Consider the following 20080-nt stretch of genomic DNA (forward strand, 5'->3'; position numbering starts at 1 on the left):
TTCAGAGCCATTATCATTAGCAATGATGTTAGACTTGTTAATTGAATAAATAAGTGCTTAGTTTGCTATTCCTATGTTAGGTCTTTACCCATTACAACGGATTACACAAATGAAAAAATATTTGAAATTACACACACACACACACACACACACACACACACACACTTTCAATTGCTGATTAAATTCTGAAAACTGTACTGACAAGCTTTTATATTTGGGGTCATAAATTTCTTTTCATAAGATGTTGCCTGTCTTTTAATTATCCAGCTTAATTTTAGACAATAGTGGCTGAGAAAAATATATTCAGAAGCGCAAGCAACAATTGACCTATCTTTCCCTTTCATGACAGCTGTAGCAACACTAAAAGAGAAAGAGAGAAAACTTTGAAAGTGTTCTACCTATTTATTCCTTAACACATATAGCAGTTTCATCTTTTACTGATATAAAACATAAACCCCCCCACTTTATTCTACTTTTTATAATGTGTAAAGGACCAGTGATACCTCACTCAAACTGATTCAATTTAAGAAGAAAAAATGAGATTTCAATCAATATGCAGAAAAGGATATTAAAGAAACAGCTGATGATGAATTCCCTATCCTCTCCATTTAGATTAATTGATCTGAGAAAATAGAAAAAGAGATTTTGCATATATTAGTTCTCTTATTAAAATTATTTCAGAATATCTGTGCAAAAGTCAAAACTTCATTTCTTTCATGTTTTTAAAATTAATTGAAATAAAGAAATAAAACATTTTAGGTTCTCCTGCCCTAATACTGATGCTTAAAATAGACACATTCTACATTGCAATCCTTCTCTTTCTCCATTTCTGAACTCAAGTACTGTTCATGCCACCCTTGAGTCAGGACAAAAATATCCTGGCATAAAATTTGCTGTTCCCATCACCAAACCCTATTCTATATTGATTGCCTCAATTCCCAATCACTGACATGATTTCCTTCCACGATAATGAGTAAATGAACCAAACAGATTTACTTAACTTGAGAACGCCCTTGAATAAGAATCAAAGTAGAAAAATAAATATTGCCAGGCCATGCTCTAAGCCTCCAAGTTGGAAAAATATCCTTAAAGTAATTCCAGAATTAAGAACTAACAGAAGGAGAGCAGGGTCCCCGAAGATAATATCAAGAGTTAGCATTAGCAAATAGAATAAAGACCCCACTCTTATGATATTTATTTCCTTATTATTTTAATAATAATAATATTTGAAAAATGTATGTAAATCTGTGTATCTTTTGCTGATGTATATCTTCAGTTAGACAAAGCATAAACTGCCAATCTATCAAAGCTCTTTATTCATATATCCGGTTCCCCTACAGGCTAGCACTGGCACCCTACTTGCTTCTGTTGGCAAAAAAATAAAAATAAATAAAGATGGGAAAAATAACTGGGAAAAGTCAATATCACTTTTCTGTGTTATTTTCCTCTCCTTCAGCTCAGAAAGCAGCAGGCAGAGCTGGGCAGAGTGGGTGACTATTTAGTGTGATTAGATTGCATGAAAAAAAAATGCTTCACTTCTAATGTAAAGTGCATCAAAAAGACATATTCTTCCTGCTATTAATAGAACCATTTCATGACTTTGTTGCTTCTGTGTGGGGTTTTTTTTCCTTCCGCATTACCTGGTAGCATTGGGCATAGATGGTTTCTCTATGGTCCTTTATTTCACCTATGGGGAGAAATTAATTCCTATGGGAAAGAAAACAAATGCACAAGTAACAGCTAGGTGAAACTTTGTTTTGCCTCCCTATCTTTAAAACAGACAATAGCCATGGGGAGATGACTCAACCGACCCTGACAATCCAGACCCATCCCTATCGAAGCTGTGACCCAGTGGAAATGTCCTATCCCAGGGGACAGTTCCAGCCAGCAATCCGAGTGGCCGACTTGTTGCAGCACATCACTCAGATGAAACGGGGACAGGGCTATGGATTTAAAGAGGAGTATGAGGTGAGATGAATATTCACTCACTTGAATGATATAAAAGATTGAGATTAAAGCTACTGAAAAATGAGAATAAGTCCTGATTTCGTGAAGAAGTATCTTAATAATTAAGAGACTTATTTTTATGTGTTAATGATCATGGTTTCTCCTCTCTTTCTTCCTGAGTCCTTGCTGCAGTCTTTTTTTATGTTGCAGAGCTCCTATTATTCCTACATTCATACATTGGCAAAATCAAAAATGGGAGTTTATGAAAAACTGACGTTGGTCTGTTTCAAAGAGTATAACTAGTTCAGATGCAGCAGCTATGACCACTATGTTACAGCTATTAAATTTGTGCTAAAAAAAGCTGCCTGTCTGCTGCTGGGCCTCCTTGAAGATGTCAGTGGTAGTATACAAAGCCTTCAACCACTCAGGACTGAGTTAACATAAAGAATGTCCCCTGTTATAGTTATACTAGTCTCCAGTCTATGGAGATTCTCAGTTATTCAGGTCATGGTTGTTCCAAAGGTGCTTTTTCAAAAGGCAGCTGGACTTTGTTTTTCCTTGAAAACATTTTGCTTCTCATCCAAAAAGCTTCTTCAGTTCTGATTGCATGGTGGAAAATGGAAAATTTATATTCCTTGCAGTCATATGGTCATTATCCCTCTTTATGAGAGTCATTGAGGCCACTTGGCAGTTTATTTGTGCTCTCCAGGTTATCTGAATACTGCAAATTAGTGTGAAGCCTTCTTGGAACTGCTGAAAGGACTGTATTGTCCTTTCCTTGAAAAAATATCTTTAAGGAAAAACAAAGTTTAACTGCCTTTTGAAAAAGTACCTTTGAGATACTACTCTCCAGTATTCTTGTTTTTCTGTTGTTCATGTATGGCTTGTGGAAATGTCATTAAATAAGAACAGAAGGTGGAATTCTTTGCAGTGGCACTTATCCTGTAGAGTAACCTCCCTTCTGCAATGTATCAGGACTCAGCACCAACAAGTTTAGATCACTTTATGTTGGTCATCATCAATCCTGGCTCCCCTTATATTTATTTGTGATGGTTTAATTTTACCTTGCAAAAAATGTCTTTATATGTTTTACTAATGTAAACTAAGCAGACAAAAAATCCTTACCTACAGCAGACTGCACTGAATGTTCCCTTTTCATTGGGATATATAATGTATAAAAATATTACAATAGTTTAAGAGCTACTTTAAAGATAAGACTCATTAAATGAAAGTAAAAAAGAAAAAAGAAACAGCTTTGACTGCCTTCTGAGTGTCTATAACAGCTAGTAAGCTCTTCTGACTGCAATGTGTCACCTCTGAAGACTCAAGCCTGACGCTCTTCTGTTATTTTGGCATGAGACTCTTTTGTGAAAGAACCTTAAACTATTGGAATAATTTTGTTCATTTAAAAATATATATTTCAAATTGCAATGGATTGCACAGATGGAAAGTGGAATAACATTTCTAGATTTGAGTGTCAAGCCAAGCAATTTATTCAAGGAGGCCTGGTAGGCCAGAGATTTTGTAATTATGAAGTTAAAAGAGTGGCATTCTGTTCTGAAGATTATTTTCATCTTTCCTAGCTCAATCCAGTAGTTAGTGAAATTTGTTGGTAGTATAATTAAGAAGCAATTACCTGTACTGATGATCTTCTGTTTAAATCAGGCACTATTGTTGGGCATCTGCTGCACTTGAACATCCAAGTGGTATCAAGTTGTTGTACATTCCTGGCCAAATATTTAATTAGTAGTGATAGACATTTTAATTTTACACAAAGCCTCCAATCAAATATTTGTCTGGATATTACCATACATTTGTGAGAAAAGCAAATGTTTGCTCATTATTGCTACAACTAATAGGACCCACTTCAGTAAAGATTCATCATACATCACTTCACTGAAACTTGAAACTGACCTTGGCTACTTGTTACATTCCTTTCCTTTCCTAATTCTCAGTTGATGAGATTTCATCCTGATGAATCTAAGGTATGAGGAGACTGGGAGGTTAGGTATTATCACTTTCAGTGCTATTAGAGCAAAGTAATGATTCACTTATAATTGATACCTGGAATATAACCATCATCATACAGTGTTGGGCATCTTGAAGGCATTTCATGCTTTCAAGATATCAGTGAAAATTTAATTCTTTCTTCATCAATAGTGTTGCATCTTTTGAATGTTGTCCCAAAAGAGTGCAAAGTCAAAGAGGTAATGCAACAAATGGTATTAAAACAAAAGGATATCCAGCCCTTTCTACCTTGCATTAAATTCATTCCTACTGCTGGCTCCTTATCTCCTGACTTGGGTTAGTTCCATAATTTGGTGTGCCCTGACAAGGATTAGGAAATGCCTCATAATAGAAGACACTGCTTATCTTTTTCCCTCAACAAACTGAAAAATTAAAGAATAGCAATGGATTAAAATGGAATGTATGGTGATTTGGAGGGAGCGTTGCTTAAGGAAGCATTATGTGATGGAAGAAGTTGGGAAGAATAGCCTCAAGGTGGACAGAAGTCAGTGTCTGAATCTTTAAGAAGAAATTTGTCTGAAATGGTACAGGGTCACCTGCTTGAGCAGGAGGTTATACTAGAAGACCCCACGGTACCTTCAAAATCTGTTATTCTGTTATCTTGAAATATCACATATTCTTGCCCATTTATCATTTTGGTCATTGTTCTATGACTGCTAGAGCATTTCTAGGTGTCAGGTTTTCTCTTCTAAGATAGGACCTGAGTTCACATTCCTTGTGAGTATAGTGAATACAGTTGTTGAATGAGTACTTGACATTTTGTTCTCTGTGTTTGTGTGTGGGAGCACAGCTTTCAGTGGGAACACAGCATTGCAGGAGCAGACTGCCTCTGTGTGACATATTTGAATATGGTTTGAGAAAAGTATACAGTATATTATGCATACTTGCAAATAGGCCCATCCATGGATAAAATTCAGGATTCAAATTTTAACTAAAATAGCATGAAAAATGCACTATCATGGATAAACCAACCTGCATTTTTCGAGGTATTCTGGTTAAAAATTCAAGGGTCTTCTTATTTGCAGATGGGCTTATCCATGAGTATATATAGAATATATGGTTACTTTTAAAAAACTGAGCTTACCCACAAGTGTTTATGATATATATAAAAAAGAATTTAGCCTTTGTAATTAATAAATATGGCCTCCTCCAAAGATTATGGCCCTTTATGACATGTGTTAAGCAGCTTTGTAAAGCATAGATAAGATGCCTTATGGAGTGTTAATGGGCTGTGAAGAGCTGAATTACTCTTACTCTGATAACCTCAGATAAAGTTGCTGAAATGCTTAATGTAAGTAAGAGCCAGGTTTACAGTAATTTTCAATTTCTGGCAGCTGTATGGCATTTAAAATTATATCTGCACTAATCTTAGCACTTTGATACTTTACCTGCAAGGTTGTATTTTGTTTCATGTTACTTTAAAGGCTGCAAAACTAAACACATATCAATGAAAACATTACTCCATATTCAGTTTCTTTGACATATTAATAAGTTTGCCACCAAGGACATTTCAATATCCTTTCTTTCTTTTGCTTTTGAAAGCTAGGAAATTTATGGTGGCTATTTTATTACATCCTAATACGGATTATGCTTAATTATATTCCTCTTTGCAGGATAAAATTTTTGAAAGACAAGCAAGCAACAACAATAAAAACACATTAAACAAATTTTTTAAGGCTTTTTCTTGGTAGTCTTTGCTGACTTGCAACTGTTTTTTTGTGGCAAAAATAAAATTAGGATTTTCTGACTTTTTGCTTTGTTTTTGTTTTAGGAGGAGTGGAAGAGAAATTTGTTTGTTATACAAACTTATACACGTGGTCCTCAACTTAGAACAGTTTGTTTAGTAAAACTTGGCAACTGATTCATATTTATGATGGTTAGAGTCACCTTTTGCAACCTTCTGAAAAGCAAATTTAATGGAGAAACCAGATTCATATAACAACTATGTTACTAACTTAACAATTGCAGTGATTCACTTAACTGTGGCAAGAAAAGTCATAAAATGGGACAAAACTCACTTAATATCTGTTTCACTTGTTGTTAGTTGCTAAGTTGTGTCTGACCCATCGCAACCTCATGGACAGCATTCCTCCAGGCTTTCCTGTCCTCTACCATCTTCTGGAATCCATTTAAGTTCACACCTACTGCTTCAGTGACTCCATCCAGCCACCTCATTTTCTGTCGTCCCCTGCTTCTATTGCCCTCAATTTTTCCCAGCATTAGGCCCTTCTCCAGTGAGTCCTTCCTTCTCATTAGGTGGCCAAAGTATTTGAGTTTCAACTTCAGGATCTGGCCTTCTAAAGAGCAGTCAGGGTTGATCTCCTCTAGGACTGACCGGTTTGATCACCTTGCAGTCCAGGGAACTCGCAGGAGTCTTCTCCGGCACCATAGTTCAAAGGCCTCATTTCTTTTGCACTCAGCCTTTCTTATGATCCAACTTTCACAGCCATACATTGCAATTGGGAAAATCATGGCCTTATCTATATGTACTTTTGTTGGCAGGGTGATGTCTCTGCTTTTTAGTATGCTGTCTAGATTTGCCACAGCTTTCCTCCCAAGGAGCAAGCGTCTTTTAATTTCTTGGCTGCAGTCCCCATCTGTGGTGATCTGTTTTACTTAGCAACAGAAATTTTGGGCTCAATTGTCATAAGCCATGGACTACCTGGCTATACTTTGGAAATTGGTGGGTCTCATCTTTTTTTATATAAAAAAATAGTCAAAAATTAGACTAAACCAATTAAATACATCTATTGATTTATTTTCCATAAATGACAAAAAAGAAAAAAAAAAGTCAGAATTTTTTTCTGGTGATGATCAGAGGTGCTCAAGGACTGTAAAAGAACTTTTAAGAGTCTCCTGGTCTGGGACCACGTGGCTGCTTAAAGAGAGACATAATCCAGATGGAACAGGCTCTAGGTTCTCTTTTCTTGCTTTCCTTTCTCTTCCTTAGGTGAACTGTTGCAAAAATACAATTTTCATCTTTCACCTATCTGGTCCATTAAATTACATCACCTCTATAGCTGTAATCCTCAATACTCTTCCAATGTGATTAGTGAGGTTTAGGTTGAGAATACCCTTGAAGACAATGAAATGTTCAAGTCAAGAGGTGGTAGACTCGGTAATTCAGCAACACTTCAAATAAGATTTAAAGTAAAAAGCCATCTGTCGAAAGAATACTGACTCTGCTAATATTCTACTTACATAAAAAGGTGCTTTATTGTAGAGTTGTAGAGATGAATTTTCAAAGCTTTTGGCACTTCCAACTCTGTGATTATTTGAACACTTGTACACTTAGGGGTAAAGAGAATATAGTCAAGCACATAAATAACTACCACAATTTTAAACAGCCATGTGGGAATATCTACAGCGTAGAATGCTAAAATTTCCAAGTGGCAATTTTCTGGAGATGATTTGGAGAAGACTGAAACAAACAAGATTTGAATAATTATAGTTTTGCCTTTTCTTTTTTCCCTGATTGCATTTTCCAGCTGTTTTTAGGCTGCTGGTTCATTGATTCCCCCCCCCCTCTTTTTTTGAACCTAGTAAAAACAGTCTTACCATTCTGGACTTTAATCTTTGGCTCTGCATTTTTATCTTTTAAATACCAATATCAATTTATTACTCTTGGACCATTTCCCTAACCTATGAAGTTTGTTTTTTATATCATTGCCTTATATAGTAATTTAATATTGAAGAATCAGAAACTAGGAGTAAGTCTTCTGACATTTTTCTTCATGCTTGCATTCTATATATATATATATATTACTTAAATTATTTATATGGTTACCCATCTCATAACAGTGACTCAGTTTGATGAGGAAACACTAACATCAATTTTCAAGCTATTTACATATCTACATAATTGTCATCTCATGTAAGCCACAATTAACTTACTAATGAGAATGTCAAATGCCTTGTTTAAATCATTATATACTATGTCTACAATATTGCCCCCAAAGAATGCCTAATGAATGCATTAGCTTCTAAAAAATAAAGTGGCAAGTAGTTTCCTGTATCAAAATTATAAAGTTTGGTTATAAAATCAGAAAGAGTTATCAGCTTTTTCCAGTAGGTACTATGAACAGATTAAATTCATTTCTTCTAAAATGAAAAGGTATTTATTCGAAGCTGTGAATATACTATGATATTATTTTGGAGATTTCAGATTTACCAATCCTGTGTCTTTCAATAATATGACAAATTGGGGTTTTTGTTTTGTTTTTTTTCTTTGTTTGTTGCAGCACATGATGCAACTAAATTACTATCAATTTATTGAAGCAAGATACAAATGTATATCTTGTCTTTGATGAAGAAAAATACCTTATTTCAATTACCTTTTTCCTATATTTTTCCCCACTCAGAACATTAGCTGCTATTAGGTAGCACTTTCTTTGTAAAACAAAATGAGATGTGATCAAAGATCTTTTCTGAAACATTATTTCATAGACATAGTGATTGAGTTAGCTCTCTCTCATTTATTACCCATTTTGCCAAGAAACCATCCATAGTGCACCTGGAATTATTGCTTTCCAGAAATTTTATAAACTACAGTCTGACAAACTTTGTCATTTTTTAACTATACTGTCACATCTTTACTATAATATCTGGTATATTACAATAACCCACAACATCACAACCAAAGAAGCTAGTGTTATTGACTCTGGGTTTCTATGGATTGCATATTAGTTAGCAATAGTGGGTGCTCCATCACTGGAGGTTTTTAAGAAGAGACTGAACAGTCACTTGTCTGAGATGGTATACGGTAGGTTTCCTGCTTGAGCGGGGGGCTGGACTAGAAGACCTCCAAGGTCCCTTTCAACTTCTATTCTATTCTATTCTATTCTATTCTATTCTATTCTATTCTATTCTATTCTATTCTATTCTATTCTATTCTAGTAATTGATGAATTTTGTAATTATGGGTTTCACATAACATTTTTTGGGTACCATTCATGATTATAGGTTACATTTCTTAAGCTATTATCAACTCTAAAGCCATTATGTATTTAGTATTCCAGACTATGCTGAAAATACGCTTTTGGGGGATTTTATCACAGAAAAAAGAACTTGGAGGGAGTGTTGTCACTGGTGTGAAGAGTTTGTTATAGCTTCTTCTCCATTCATTATGTTGCCATTCCCAATGTCAACTCTTGTTCTAAGTTATCTGAGCCTGTTAATGTATGTAAATTATCCCAGATTGCTTTATGAATAACCCCATACCTGACAGAATAGAATACTACAGTACATGAAAGCTTGCAAAAGAGATTTAAGTTGATCCATACATATATTTGGTGTGTGAATGTTTGTTTGCACTCCACATGTATTTGTCTATATGGTTATAATGGGAAAATTGTGTGGAAACTCTTATACTACCAAGTACTTTTATTCTTTAATTTATAGTGCAGCTTCTGGCCTCAGTTTAAATGCCATATATGTATGCTGATATTTCATATGGACATGAGAAAAATAACCCTCATCTCTGTTTTAGAGATGGCATCATAATGACAACAATAACAATACCTTCCCAGACTCCCTTTTATCAGTAAAAACAATATATATGTAGAAGAAAAATCCTTCCAATTGTTTTTGTTCCAGTTACATTAATATAGACACTTATAAGTTACATAAGCCATAGGATACTAATGGTCTCTTCATTATTGTTCACTATTGTTTTCCTGAGAAAGCAGTTGTCTTGGCAGAGTGCTAAATTATATGCTGCCTCTTTCCTGCCCTTTACTTCATTATGTTAAAATAATCCTGAAGGTCTTCCCTATTTTATAAATATTCCACTCTTTAATTTGCAGGCTCTACCTGAAGGGCAGACTGCATCTTGGGACACCGCCAAAGAAGATGAAAACCGCAATAAGAATAGATATGGCAACATCATCTCCTGTAGGTGCAAATTCAAACTGAACTGAACTTCCTGTGTGTATCTGTAAGCATCTTATATGTATAAGAGCATAACTGTAACAAAGAATAACTTCCTAGTCTTTGGAACATTTCAGCTTAATAACAGCTTCTGTGTTAGTGTTCCCTTGTTCCCCCATTTTTTTCATTGATTTATTGTTCTTTGTACAGATATACACTGGTCTCAGTGAAGTCAGGTGACCAAAATCTGCTTTTTGGGGGTGAGGAGTTGGCATTTTCATACATTGAATAGATCTGAGAAAAGAGGTATGGGAACTTCAGTTTCATGACATCAAGCTTTTTCCCAGCTGAGCATATGGCTTTTTGTTGGTCAGGAACCTATTTTCTTCAGAGCGAAATGCAGGCAGAGCTGTTGATGAATTTTGTTATTTGGGGCATAGTGTTATCTCTACGTGTTCTACCCAACATATACAACTTGGGTCAGAAAACTTTTTCTACCTGTTTCAGTAGTGCAGGTTGAGAGAGATTAAAGAGTGATGAACCTCTGATGTGATTCAGATCATAGATAAAAGATAAACAGTGAATCTTTATGTACAAGATTCATTTATAAATGTATAAGGTTTGGTGTCACTTGCAAGTAAGCAAATTCTACAGATTGGCTGCTATCAGAAAGAAGGCCCAATGGGCTCAGTTCACTGGCCCATATCCAGAGAAGGAATCATAAACAGGACTTCCCTATCAATCTCAGTGCATAAAACCGATCTCACTAAAAATTGTTCCTGGAGTTGAAATAAGTAGGGCTACTACTTTTGAGAGACTTCTATACATTTGTTGGCATTGCTTTGGATTGCAGAGTGAAACCAATATTTGTGTTATAATATGACCAGTAGCATGGCAGCTAGATTTTCACAATTGCTTTGTGTTGTTAAGTTGTGACTTGGGACAATTGACTAATTTTAGTTGGCACTTTAGAAAATAAATGAAAGAAAGATCATTCACGTATTTGTTCTAAAACATGAACTCACCTACCCTATGATATCTTTAGAAAGCATTGCCCCATCCACCTGCATTAAAAAAAAAAATCAGAATTCAGACAATAGTAGAACATGTGTAAGACTGAACTGTAAATATTTTATATTCAATAATTTTGTAAGGTATAATGTAAGGTATAATAATATAATGTTAAATAACAGCATAAAACATGTCATAATATAACAACATGCACAATTACTTTAATTCAAAATGAAAAAGCTTTGGAGAGGATTTGGATACTTGCTATACCTATTGATAGGGTAGCAAGGATACTGGAGGCTAAAGCATATAAAACATATAAAGCTGGAATTGGGTATGTCTAGTTTAATGAAAAGAAGGACTATGGGAGACATGATAACAGTGTTCCAATATCTCAGGGGTTACCACAGAAAAGAGGGGATCAAGCTATTCTCCAAAGCACCTGAAGGCAGGATAAAAAGCAACAAATAAAAACTAATCAAGGAGAAGAGAAACCTGGAACTAAGGAAAAAATTCCTGTCATAGTTAATCAGTGGAATAACTTGTCTCCAGAATTTGTAAGCACTCCAACACTAGAAGTTTTTAAGAAGAGATTGGACAACCATTGTCTGAAGTGGCTTCCTGCCCGAGCAGGGGATTGTACCAGAAGACCTCCAAGATTTCCCTAACCCTAACACTTTTAACTCTGTTATTCTATTATTGATACATCCCTAAAAAGCCACACTTTTTTTTTTACTGGAGTTTCATGTAATGTTAGGGTACAATGAGCTTGATATGTATACTTATGGAACTGTGTGGCTTCTAGGTGAATCAAAAAATTGCATTTTCTTTAAGGAACTGCAAATAGATGCCTCAGATCAGGGGTTCCCAACTCCCAGTCCGTGGACTCGCACTGGGCCACAGCATGCCAGAAACTGGTCCACACAAACAAGCAAAGCCCCATCCATAGGATGCATGCCGCATGCGAAACCATGTCTCATCTGGTCCACAGAAAAACCTCTTTCCATGAAACCAGTCCCTTGTGACCAAAAAGTTGGGGGTCATTGCCACAGATAATCACATTTGCAAACACTTTTTCCACTTCAGTTCAAAATGTGATAGCTGCACAAATGAGAATGCTTTAAAAATGATTTAAGGCTCGTGTAATGTGTTTTAGGATACAAATGCAACCTAGCTGTCTGATTTAAACCACAATGCAGCTTCTAGTTCACATAAATTAAATTAAAATAAATTGAATCCAGGATGTATAAGCAAAGTTGTTTAACAGCACAAGGGAGGAATGATAATTTATTTATTAAGTATGTTAATGGGGCATAGAACATTGAGCACAAGGTAGGTAACTAGGAAAGTGCCAAGAAAGCAATATCAAACTGATTAAAAGGATGTTAACCTTTAGGAAAATGTTTACAAAGTTGAATCATTGTTCAAGAGAAGGAGAAGCTTAACCACTGCTAAAATAAATGACAAAATAGACATATGAGCTTATGAATGTAAAGTCATGGATAAGAAAGTAATTAATTGGGTTTCTTAGAAATAGTAGGAATATTTTTTTAAAAAAATGTATCAGAAGTGACATAAAGTGGACGGCTTTGTTTGAAACAATCCTCCAGCCAAAGACAGATTAGTACTAAAGCTGTGTGAAAGAAAGCCATTAATACCAGTCTATCTGAGAATCATTTTGGGGGACTGAAAGTATAATGGCTGCCCACCTTGTAATTGTGAATGATTTTCCTCAGTATGATTAGAAAAAAATATTTTGTTATGCTTGGTGGCAGTCAGCCACATGTTTAGACTGGATTTGGCATTTTTGTCCCCTTATCAAGTCTTCTCAAGGACCTAGAGTAGGCAGATGTTGTTGTTTAATGGTATTAAATGTATGGTCACAGGATGTAAATTGCAACCAGCAAAGCTGCATTTTGCAGTTGACTTATAGTGATTTTGTCAATGCTGATGGTATTCAAATGGTGGTCCAAATATTTTGGAATTGCAGATCTTTATATCTTGTGATTGTCTCCAGATTTGTCTTTTATTTTCCTGTCTCCAGCTACTGTCACCTCCACACCTTTTGTTTTCTTACCAACAATTGCTAAGTCTTTATGTGGCAGGTGCTTGTCTGCTTAAATTCTCAAATCCCAGAGCACTAGCATCTTCATTTTCTATTACTTTGTCTATTTTACTATTATTATTTATGGCTGCCCACTCCAATAGAATCTAGGTACAAATTCCAAATGCACATTAAAAAACATGACTACTAGTTTGAATGAAGTAAAGAGAAAAAAAAGAACTAAAGTATTCTCCAGAGAAGATAAATACTTCTTGACAAATTAAACATCTTCAGTGGCAATTAATTCATTCAACAGTAAGAGAAATGTATATAAAAATAAATTATGTAAAGCAAAAAAAAAAAAAGATTGAGCTTGCAAATAAACCTGGGAAGAGGGTAGCATATAAATTACAAAAAAGAAAAAGAAAATTATATTGAAACTACAATAGGGAGATATGGTGTTAATGGCAATGTGGCCATGCAAAAAGCATCACGTCAATATTATTATAATTTGTATAAAAAAATGACATCCGTCTAGAAAAAATAGATGAATATCTAAAGCAACAGAATTTACTGAGGATAGATTATGAATAATAGAAGAAATTTCTGAAACTATAAAAACCATTAAATTAGGAAGGGTTGGACCAGATGGATTAGTAGGTTCTAATTATAAAGGTTTTGAGGATGAATTTTTGCAACCTTTACAATACACAATGAACTCTATCCTAAAAGAGGAAAGCTGCCTGAACACTGGAAAGAGGCCAATATAGCATTAATACCTAAAGAGGGACATACAAGTTATTTACAATGTTTCTGGCTAATAGACAATAATCTTGTGGGGTTTTATCTAAAAGACAGTTAAAGGACAATGTCAGAAATATATTAGATATTTTGGGATAGTTGGAGCAACATAATAAAAAAAACAAGCCATATTGATTTTCTTAGATGCAGAAAAGGCCTTTGATAATTTGAACTGGGCTTTTTTGTTTTAAGTTTTTGATGTTATGAATTTTGGAGTGACCTTAATAAAATGGATAAAGTTAATTTGTATTTCAAATTGTTAATGGGGATTTAACAAAATGCTATGAGATACAAAAGGAACAAGGCAGGGTGCTTACTGCCCCCTTTCTTGTTTATTTTACTTCTGGGAATATTGAATAGAGATGTAAGACAAGATGAGAGAAATGTAGAAGTAAAAATTTTTTAAAAAGGAATTTAGAAGTTTTTGCAAATGACTTGGTGTTGAATCTGGGAAATGCTTTAAAGCAGGGGTGTCAAACTGTCAGCGCACTGGCCGGTTGTGTCATGCCAAAACCTCGCCCACTACAGCAATAGGGAAAAAGTCACGATACATCATGGCATGTCACATGATGTTGTGAGTTTAACACCCATGCTTTAAAGGAATTTGAAATATTAATGGAAAAATTAAAGAATGTGGAGCATTAGGTTTTAACATTAACAAATAGAAAAAATGGAACAGAAGTGGTAAATAAAACATGTTTTAAGACTAATACCAAGACAAAATATTTGGGAATCATTATGATAAATATGAACCACATGTTAATTTCAAAATAATTATGTTGCGATATGGAATTAAGTATAAATGGGATATATTAACATGTGGAAAATTACAACTATCATTGTTGGGGGGAAATTTTGTGATAAAAATGAATGTTTTATTTAGAATGATGCTTTTGTTTCAGACAATACTTTTATTGAAACTGATGCACCAGAAGCAGAATGATATATGAATTAATATAAAGTGCTACAAGATGCAAAAGAAAGAGAGTGCCTGGAGTTACCTAATTTGAAATTGTATTTTACAGCTTGCTTTTTGGTTTGGATGTTATTGAGAAATAGAAGGATTTTGGACTTAGAAGGACAAAACCTGAGATTTGGGTGGCATGGATATTTATGATACAATAAACATCAACATGAACTTTAAGCACCTTATGTTAGATATGCCATATTGATAGTATGGAATAGAACAACCCAGGTTATGCCTGAAAACACTTCTGCAGCTCTCAGAACAAGGATTATATTATAGAGAAATAATAAGCAACTACAAATAACTAATTTATTATCAGATGCGAGAATATTGTCAAGAAAAATGTAAAATAAAATCAAGAAAAGAACTGGCGGGTAGAACAATATAACTGTACATGTTTTTCTTATTTACAGTTATTAGAAAGATTTAAAGTAGACAAAATAATTCATGGTTTTGAACATTTTAAGACTGAGTTTGAAATGGAACTGTGTACAAATGATAAACATGTAATTGCTAAAATGTACAAACTTTTATTGAAATTGGAAACTGAAGAAGAACAAGTAAAACTTCATGATAAAGTGAGCTCAATACAGATGTACCAAGGGGAAATATGTGGTTGAAAGGATTGAATTTTACATTATGTTATAATATTAAAGATAATTTTTATCAAACGCTGTACCATTAGTATTTGTCACCAGAGAAATTATCTGGAATCTATAAAAAACACTTTAAATTTATGCTGGAATTATGAACATCAAGAAGGGACTTTTTATCACCTTTGGTGGATGTGTAATAAAGCTAGAAAATTCTAAATTCAAGAACATGCACTAATTCAGAGGACCTAAAAGATGAATGTACAATTGAAAGCAGTGATTTTTCTTTTGGAAATGGTGGACAAAAATTGGAAAAAAGTCATGGAACTTTGTTTTTGTACATGAAAACTGCAATATGATTATGGGATGGCCAAAGATGGAAAGATTCAGCATTACCAACAATGGACGAATGGCTGATGAAATGATGAAACTTGAGGTTTTTGATCAGAGAAAAGACTGTATTACATGTATTGCTGACTGGAAACTCCTTTTAGATGTACCAAGGGGGAATATGTGGAAGCAGAAAAAAATGAGCTTATGATTTATGTTTTGATCATTAAACTGAATAGATTATAGAAAGAAGTATGTTGTAACCATCATATAAATTATAGTTGTAGCAATAATTGCTACATTAAAACATTAAAGGAAACAGACAGCTTAAGCTAAAACATCCACAATAATATCGTATACCATAACAGTAAGTATAAAAATACAAGAAAAACATTAACTCCAGTCCCTGGAGTTTGCGGGCCTTCCAGAACTGTTTCAGAGTGTGGACGCTACTCATGCTGTTCCAGAAGTGGGAGGGGCCTAGATAAAACACTTCTTTGGTCCTGAAAGATGACAAGATTTAATAGAGAGGATCAGGACCACATTTATTCTGTTTGAATATATTAGGTGAGGTTTTATAATTGATAACTAGCACCTTGAATTGTACCCAGAAAATGACTGGCTGCCAATGCAGGTTACATAACAGTGTTCACCCATGGGATAATAAAAGATACCTCTTACTGCTAACACTGTAGTATTTATATTGTAATATTTATTTCATTGCTTTATTGTATTTTTTTTTTTAACTATTTGTAAGACACTCGTAATTTTTGGCATGGGTGGGGGAAGGTATTGAACATCTTATTAAATTCAGAAAATAAATATAATGGAAAGTATGGGGCTATGCTCATTGCAGTACTGAATCAAAAGTGAGCTATCACATTATCAAATCTGATAACCCGGAGTGATATATATATATTTGGTATGGAAATTTTTGCTATGCTTTGATTTATTATTATTTTATTCATTCACTTATTTAAATTAATTATAGATGCCCATTCCCATGTAATCTGGGCAACTATATTGTGTGTGTTTTATTGTGTTTTATTGTACTTCCTTACAAGAGTGTCTCGCATATGTTGCAAACTGATCCGAATCCAGAGACATGTATGTTGTGTGCATAGTGACTTATAGGCACAGATATCTATGGAGTTTGTAGGCACAGTGATGAAAAAGATGTGACCCTCACTAGATAGTCAGAAAATAGCTGCCCTAACTTCTTCTAGTTATGAAGTCGTTGGTATTTGGAAGTTTGAAGGTTATTTTGTCAATTTATATCACTATAAATGGATGCTTGTTTCTGCATGGTTTATTTGATTGTAATAAAGTTAACTGTGGTATTTTCTATAAATATATTATGCTCAAAGCAGTTTATAGAAAACTTGTATAATCTCAATAAAACCACACATTTAGTTCACACAGAGTAATCTATTCTCATAGTAATCGGTTATAATGTCTCTTAAATTATGACACAGAATTAATTTGCAAAAATTAATATTATTAATAATTAGTATGACAAAGAAATATAGGTAGTCCCCAACTTAAAACCTCAGAATTTTGATTGTTATTGGTGTCATAAATCAGAGCATCATATTACTGGACTCAATTTTACAATGGCAATAGTTAAGCAAACCACATAGTTCTAAGTGCAAACCCATTTGCCCAATAGGCATTTTTGCCATTTTTTTGCCAAACGCAAAAAAAAAAGAATCATATATGATCGTGTGATTGTGAGATGCTGTAACTTATATACAAAATGCACATGAACTTAGATGCTCTTGTTATATATATCAATGTTACCTATGCCAAGGTATGCAGTTTTGGTGTGATAATAACAAAGAGGTGGGCCTTCTCTTCAGCAGTCTCTCTCCTGTTGAATAATCACTGCTCTGAATTATGCAAGACTGAAACATATAGTGGGGCTTAAAAGTTTGCCAACCCTTTTGTATTTTCAATATTTCTGCATAGATATGTCCTAAAATGCGATCTGTTCTCTACACAAGTCCTAAAACTAAATACAGAGAACTCAATTAAATGAGTAAAAAACCTTGCACTTGTTCATTTATTTATTGAGGAAAATGATCCAACATTACCTACAGATAATGTTTTAGGTCATATTTATGCAGAAATATTGAACACCAATTTTTACCAGCTGGTAAAAAATTGTATTTCTTGTAATATAAACTGATTTACTGTTAATCTTTTGGAACAGTTCTGAACAATTCCCCTGCATCTTCAAACAATCCTTTAGATAATTGAAGATAACTATCATAGTTTTGTCTTCTCCAGGTTAAGAGTACTGTAACTAATATAGTATCTCCAACTATTATCTTTGTTGGTTTCTTATCATCTTGGTTACACTTTTATGGTCATGTTATTGTTTCTCAGTGTCTTTTCTATTACAATGTCCAGAACTAGATACAATATTCTGAGGGCTGTCTGCAAAATAGAGACAATTTTGTCACTCTGTTTCTATTAATACAGCTAAGATTGTATTTGCTGTTTTGTAGCTGCATCACTCAGTGGGTTCATGCTCAACTCAAACATAATATCTAGATCATTTACACATGCACTACTCCCCAGTCTGCTCCCATTATCCTATAGTCATGTCTTACCTTTTTCCTACCCAAATGTTTGTGTTTGCATTTTTCCCTGTTAAACTTACTGGTTTCCACTTAGCTTGTCAACATATTTCTGAATTTTGCTATCCCCTCAAAGCTTGCAATGATAGCAATAGAAATAGCATTCAGACTTATACACTACTCCACAGTGCTTTACAGCCCTCTCTGAGTAGTTGACAATGTCAGCATATTTTCCCCAACCATCTGGGTCCTCATTTTACTGATCTCGGAAGGGTGGAAGTCAACCCTGAGTCAACTTTGAGCTGGTCAGGATCAAACTCCTGACAATGGGCAGAGTTAGCCTACAATATTGCATTATAACCACTGCACCTCCATGCCTCCTGATAGTTAGTATTTTACAGGTTTGCTTTATAAACAAAGGATTATTTTCTCCTCACTTTTGTGACTAAAGCAAACTCATATAGAAACCAAAATCTCATAACTTTTACAGTTCTTAATTAGAAAACTGAATATTACGAAGGATAACTGTTGCAGGACATTATGGTATAGAATTGATGGCAAGAAAGTTTTTTTTTTTTTTGCTATAATAGATATGCCTTAAAATTAGCATTGTAAAATCCTTCCCATATTCAGTTGCAATTGACTCATGTTCTGTACACCTAAGTATTGTATTGTCAGAAAATGTACATTAAAACAAAAAGGCTGAGCTCTATGCAAGAGCAGATGGCACTTAAAACTAATAGCATAAATTGGCTGGATCTCCTCCTCTGATTAGTCTATTCTCCTGGTTCCTTATAGGCCATGTCTTTAAACAAAGACTAAAGGTCAAACTAAAACCTGTATGTTGATTCCTGGCTGATTCCCTCTTTCAGTGAATTTTAATATAAACAGATACTGAAGGTATCATCATTCTATTTAGTCTGTATGCATGCCTATCTCGGTAATTAACAACAGAAACATAAAACCAAAGTCAAATATCACTGAAAACCTAAGCCTCTCTCATCATCTTATTTTTTAAAAATGACAATGTTTTGGCACCTGTGTGGTTTGTGTGGTTTATATTATCTTGTGCAATGATTCAAATGACGGTCCAACAAATACCATAATACAAAAACCATGTCAGGTTCAGACTGTATTAAGCTCAAGCAGGGCTTTAACAAATCAGTAATTTAAAGTAAAGTACACAATAAACATATTGCTGGATAGATTAGCCTTGGTATTTGGGACCAATGTAATGTACATTTAAATGGAAACATAAACATAAAAACATCTTCCTAGTTTTCTCCATTTTTATACTGTATATTTTTGCATTCCTATTTGTTTTGGTTAAATGTTCATTTATTTAATATTAACACTTTCTGCCAATTATTTACAGATGATCACTCCAGGGTGAGACTGCAATTACTAGATGGAGATCCTCATTCAGATTATATTAATGCAAATTATATTGATGTAAGTGTTGTAAGAAAATATTTTTGTATAAGGAAGTGTCTGAAGAATCGCTAAGCAAATTGTCTTCTGATGTGATCCTTATTTAGTGGGCTACATTAGATTTAAATAACTATTTTGTGGTAGAAGACAGTAGCAATACTCTAGCCAGTAACTTTTATGAACATTTACTCCACTAAATTTCCCTAGAAGTAATTAGAGCCATCATGGCAAATTAAAATGGAGCTAGATCCAATTACCTGGTACTTTGCAGGTTTAAGTGAGTACTTTAAGTACTTTGCTAAGTAAGGGGATGAAGATTACTAAATCACACCCGTGCCACAGGATAGAGTCCAGGTTTTTAAGAATCAGGCATTTTTCTTTAAATAGAATTTAGTAAAATAAACAAACAAAAACCAACAACAAATAGAGGAAGAACTTACAATGTCTGAATCAAAATTTGCATCCCAAAGCCAACACAA

General features: G+C 34.2%; 1 protein-coding gene across 5 annotated transcripts in view; it reads left to right on the forward strand.

Moving 5' to 3' along the window:
• PTPRT (protein tyrosine phosphatase receptor type T) overlaps nt 1–20080 on the forward strand; it is a 704411-nt gene that overhangs the window by 629713 nt on the left and 54618 nt on the right. For all 5 annotated transcript variants that reach the window (XM_039323711.1, XM_039323714.1, XM_039323712.1 and 2 more), the window contains 3 exons: nt 1781–1968; nt 9779–9866; nt 19546–19622. In XM_039323711.1, the coding sequence (XP_039179645.1) occupies nt 1781–1968; nt 9779–9866; nt 19546–19622 (353 nt within the window). The remainder of the gene's footprint in view (nt 1–1780; nt 1969–9778; nt 9867–19545; nt 19623–20080) is intronic.

The sequence above is a fragment of the Crotalus tigris genome, unplaced genomic scaffold (assembly GCF_016545835.1).
Source record: "Crotalus tigris isolate CLP2741 ecotype Arizona unplaced genomic scaffold, ASM1654583v1 scf7180000024281.4978605, whole genome shotgun sequence".
In the NCBI taxonomy this organism is placed as follows: Eukaryota; Metazoa; Chordata; class Lepidosauria; order Squamata; family Viperidae; genus Crotalus; species Crotalus tigris.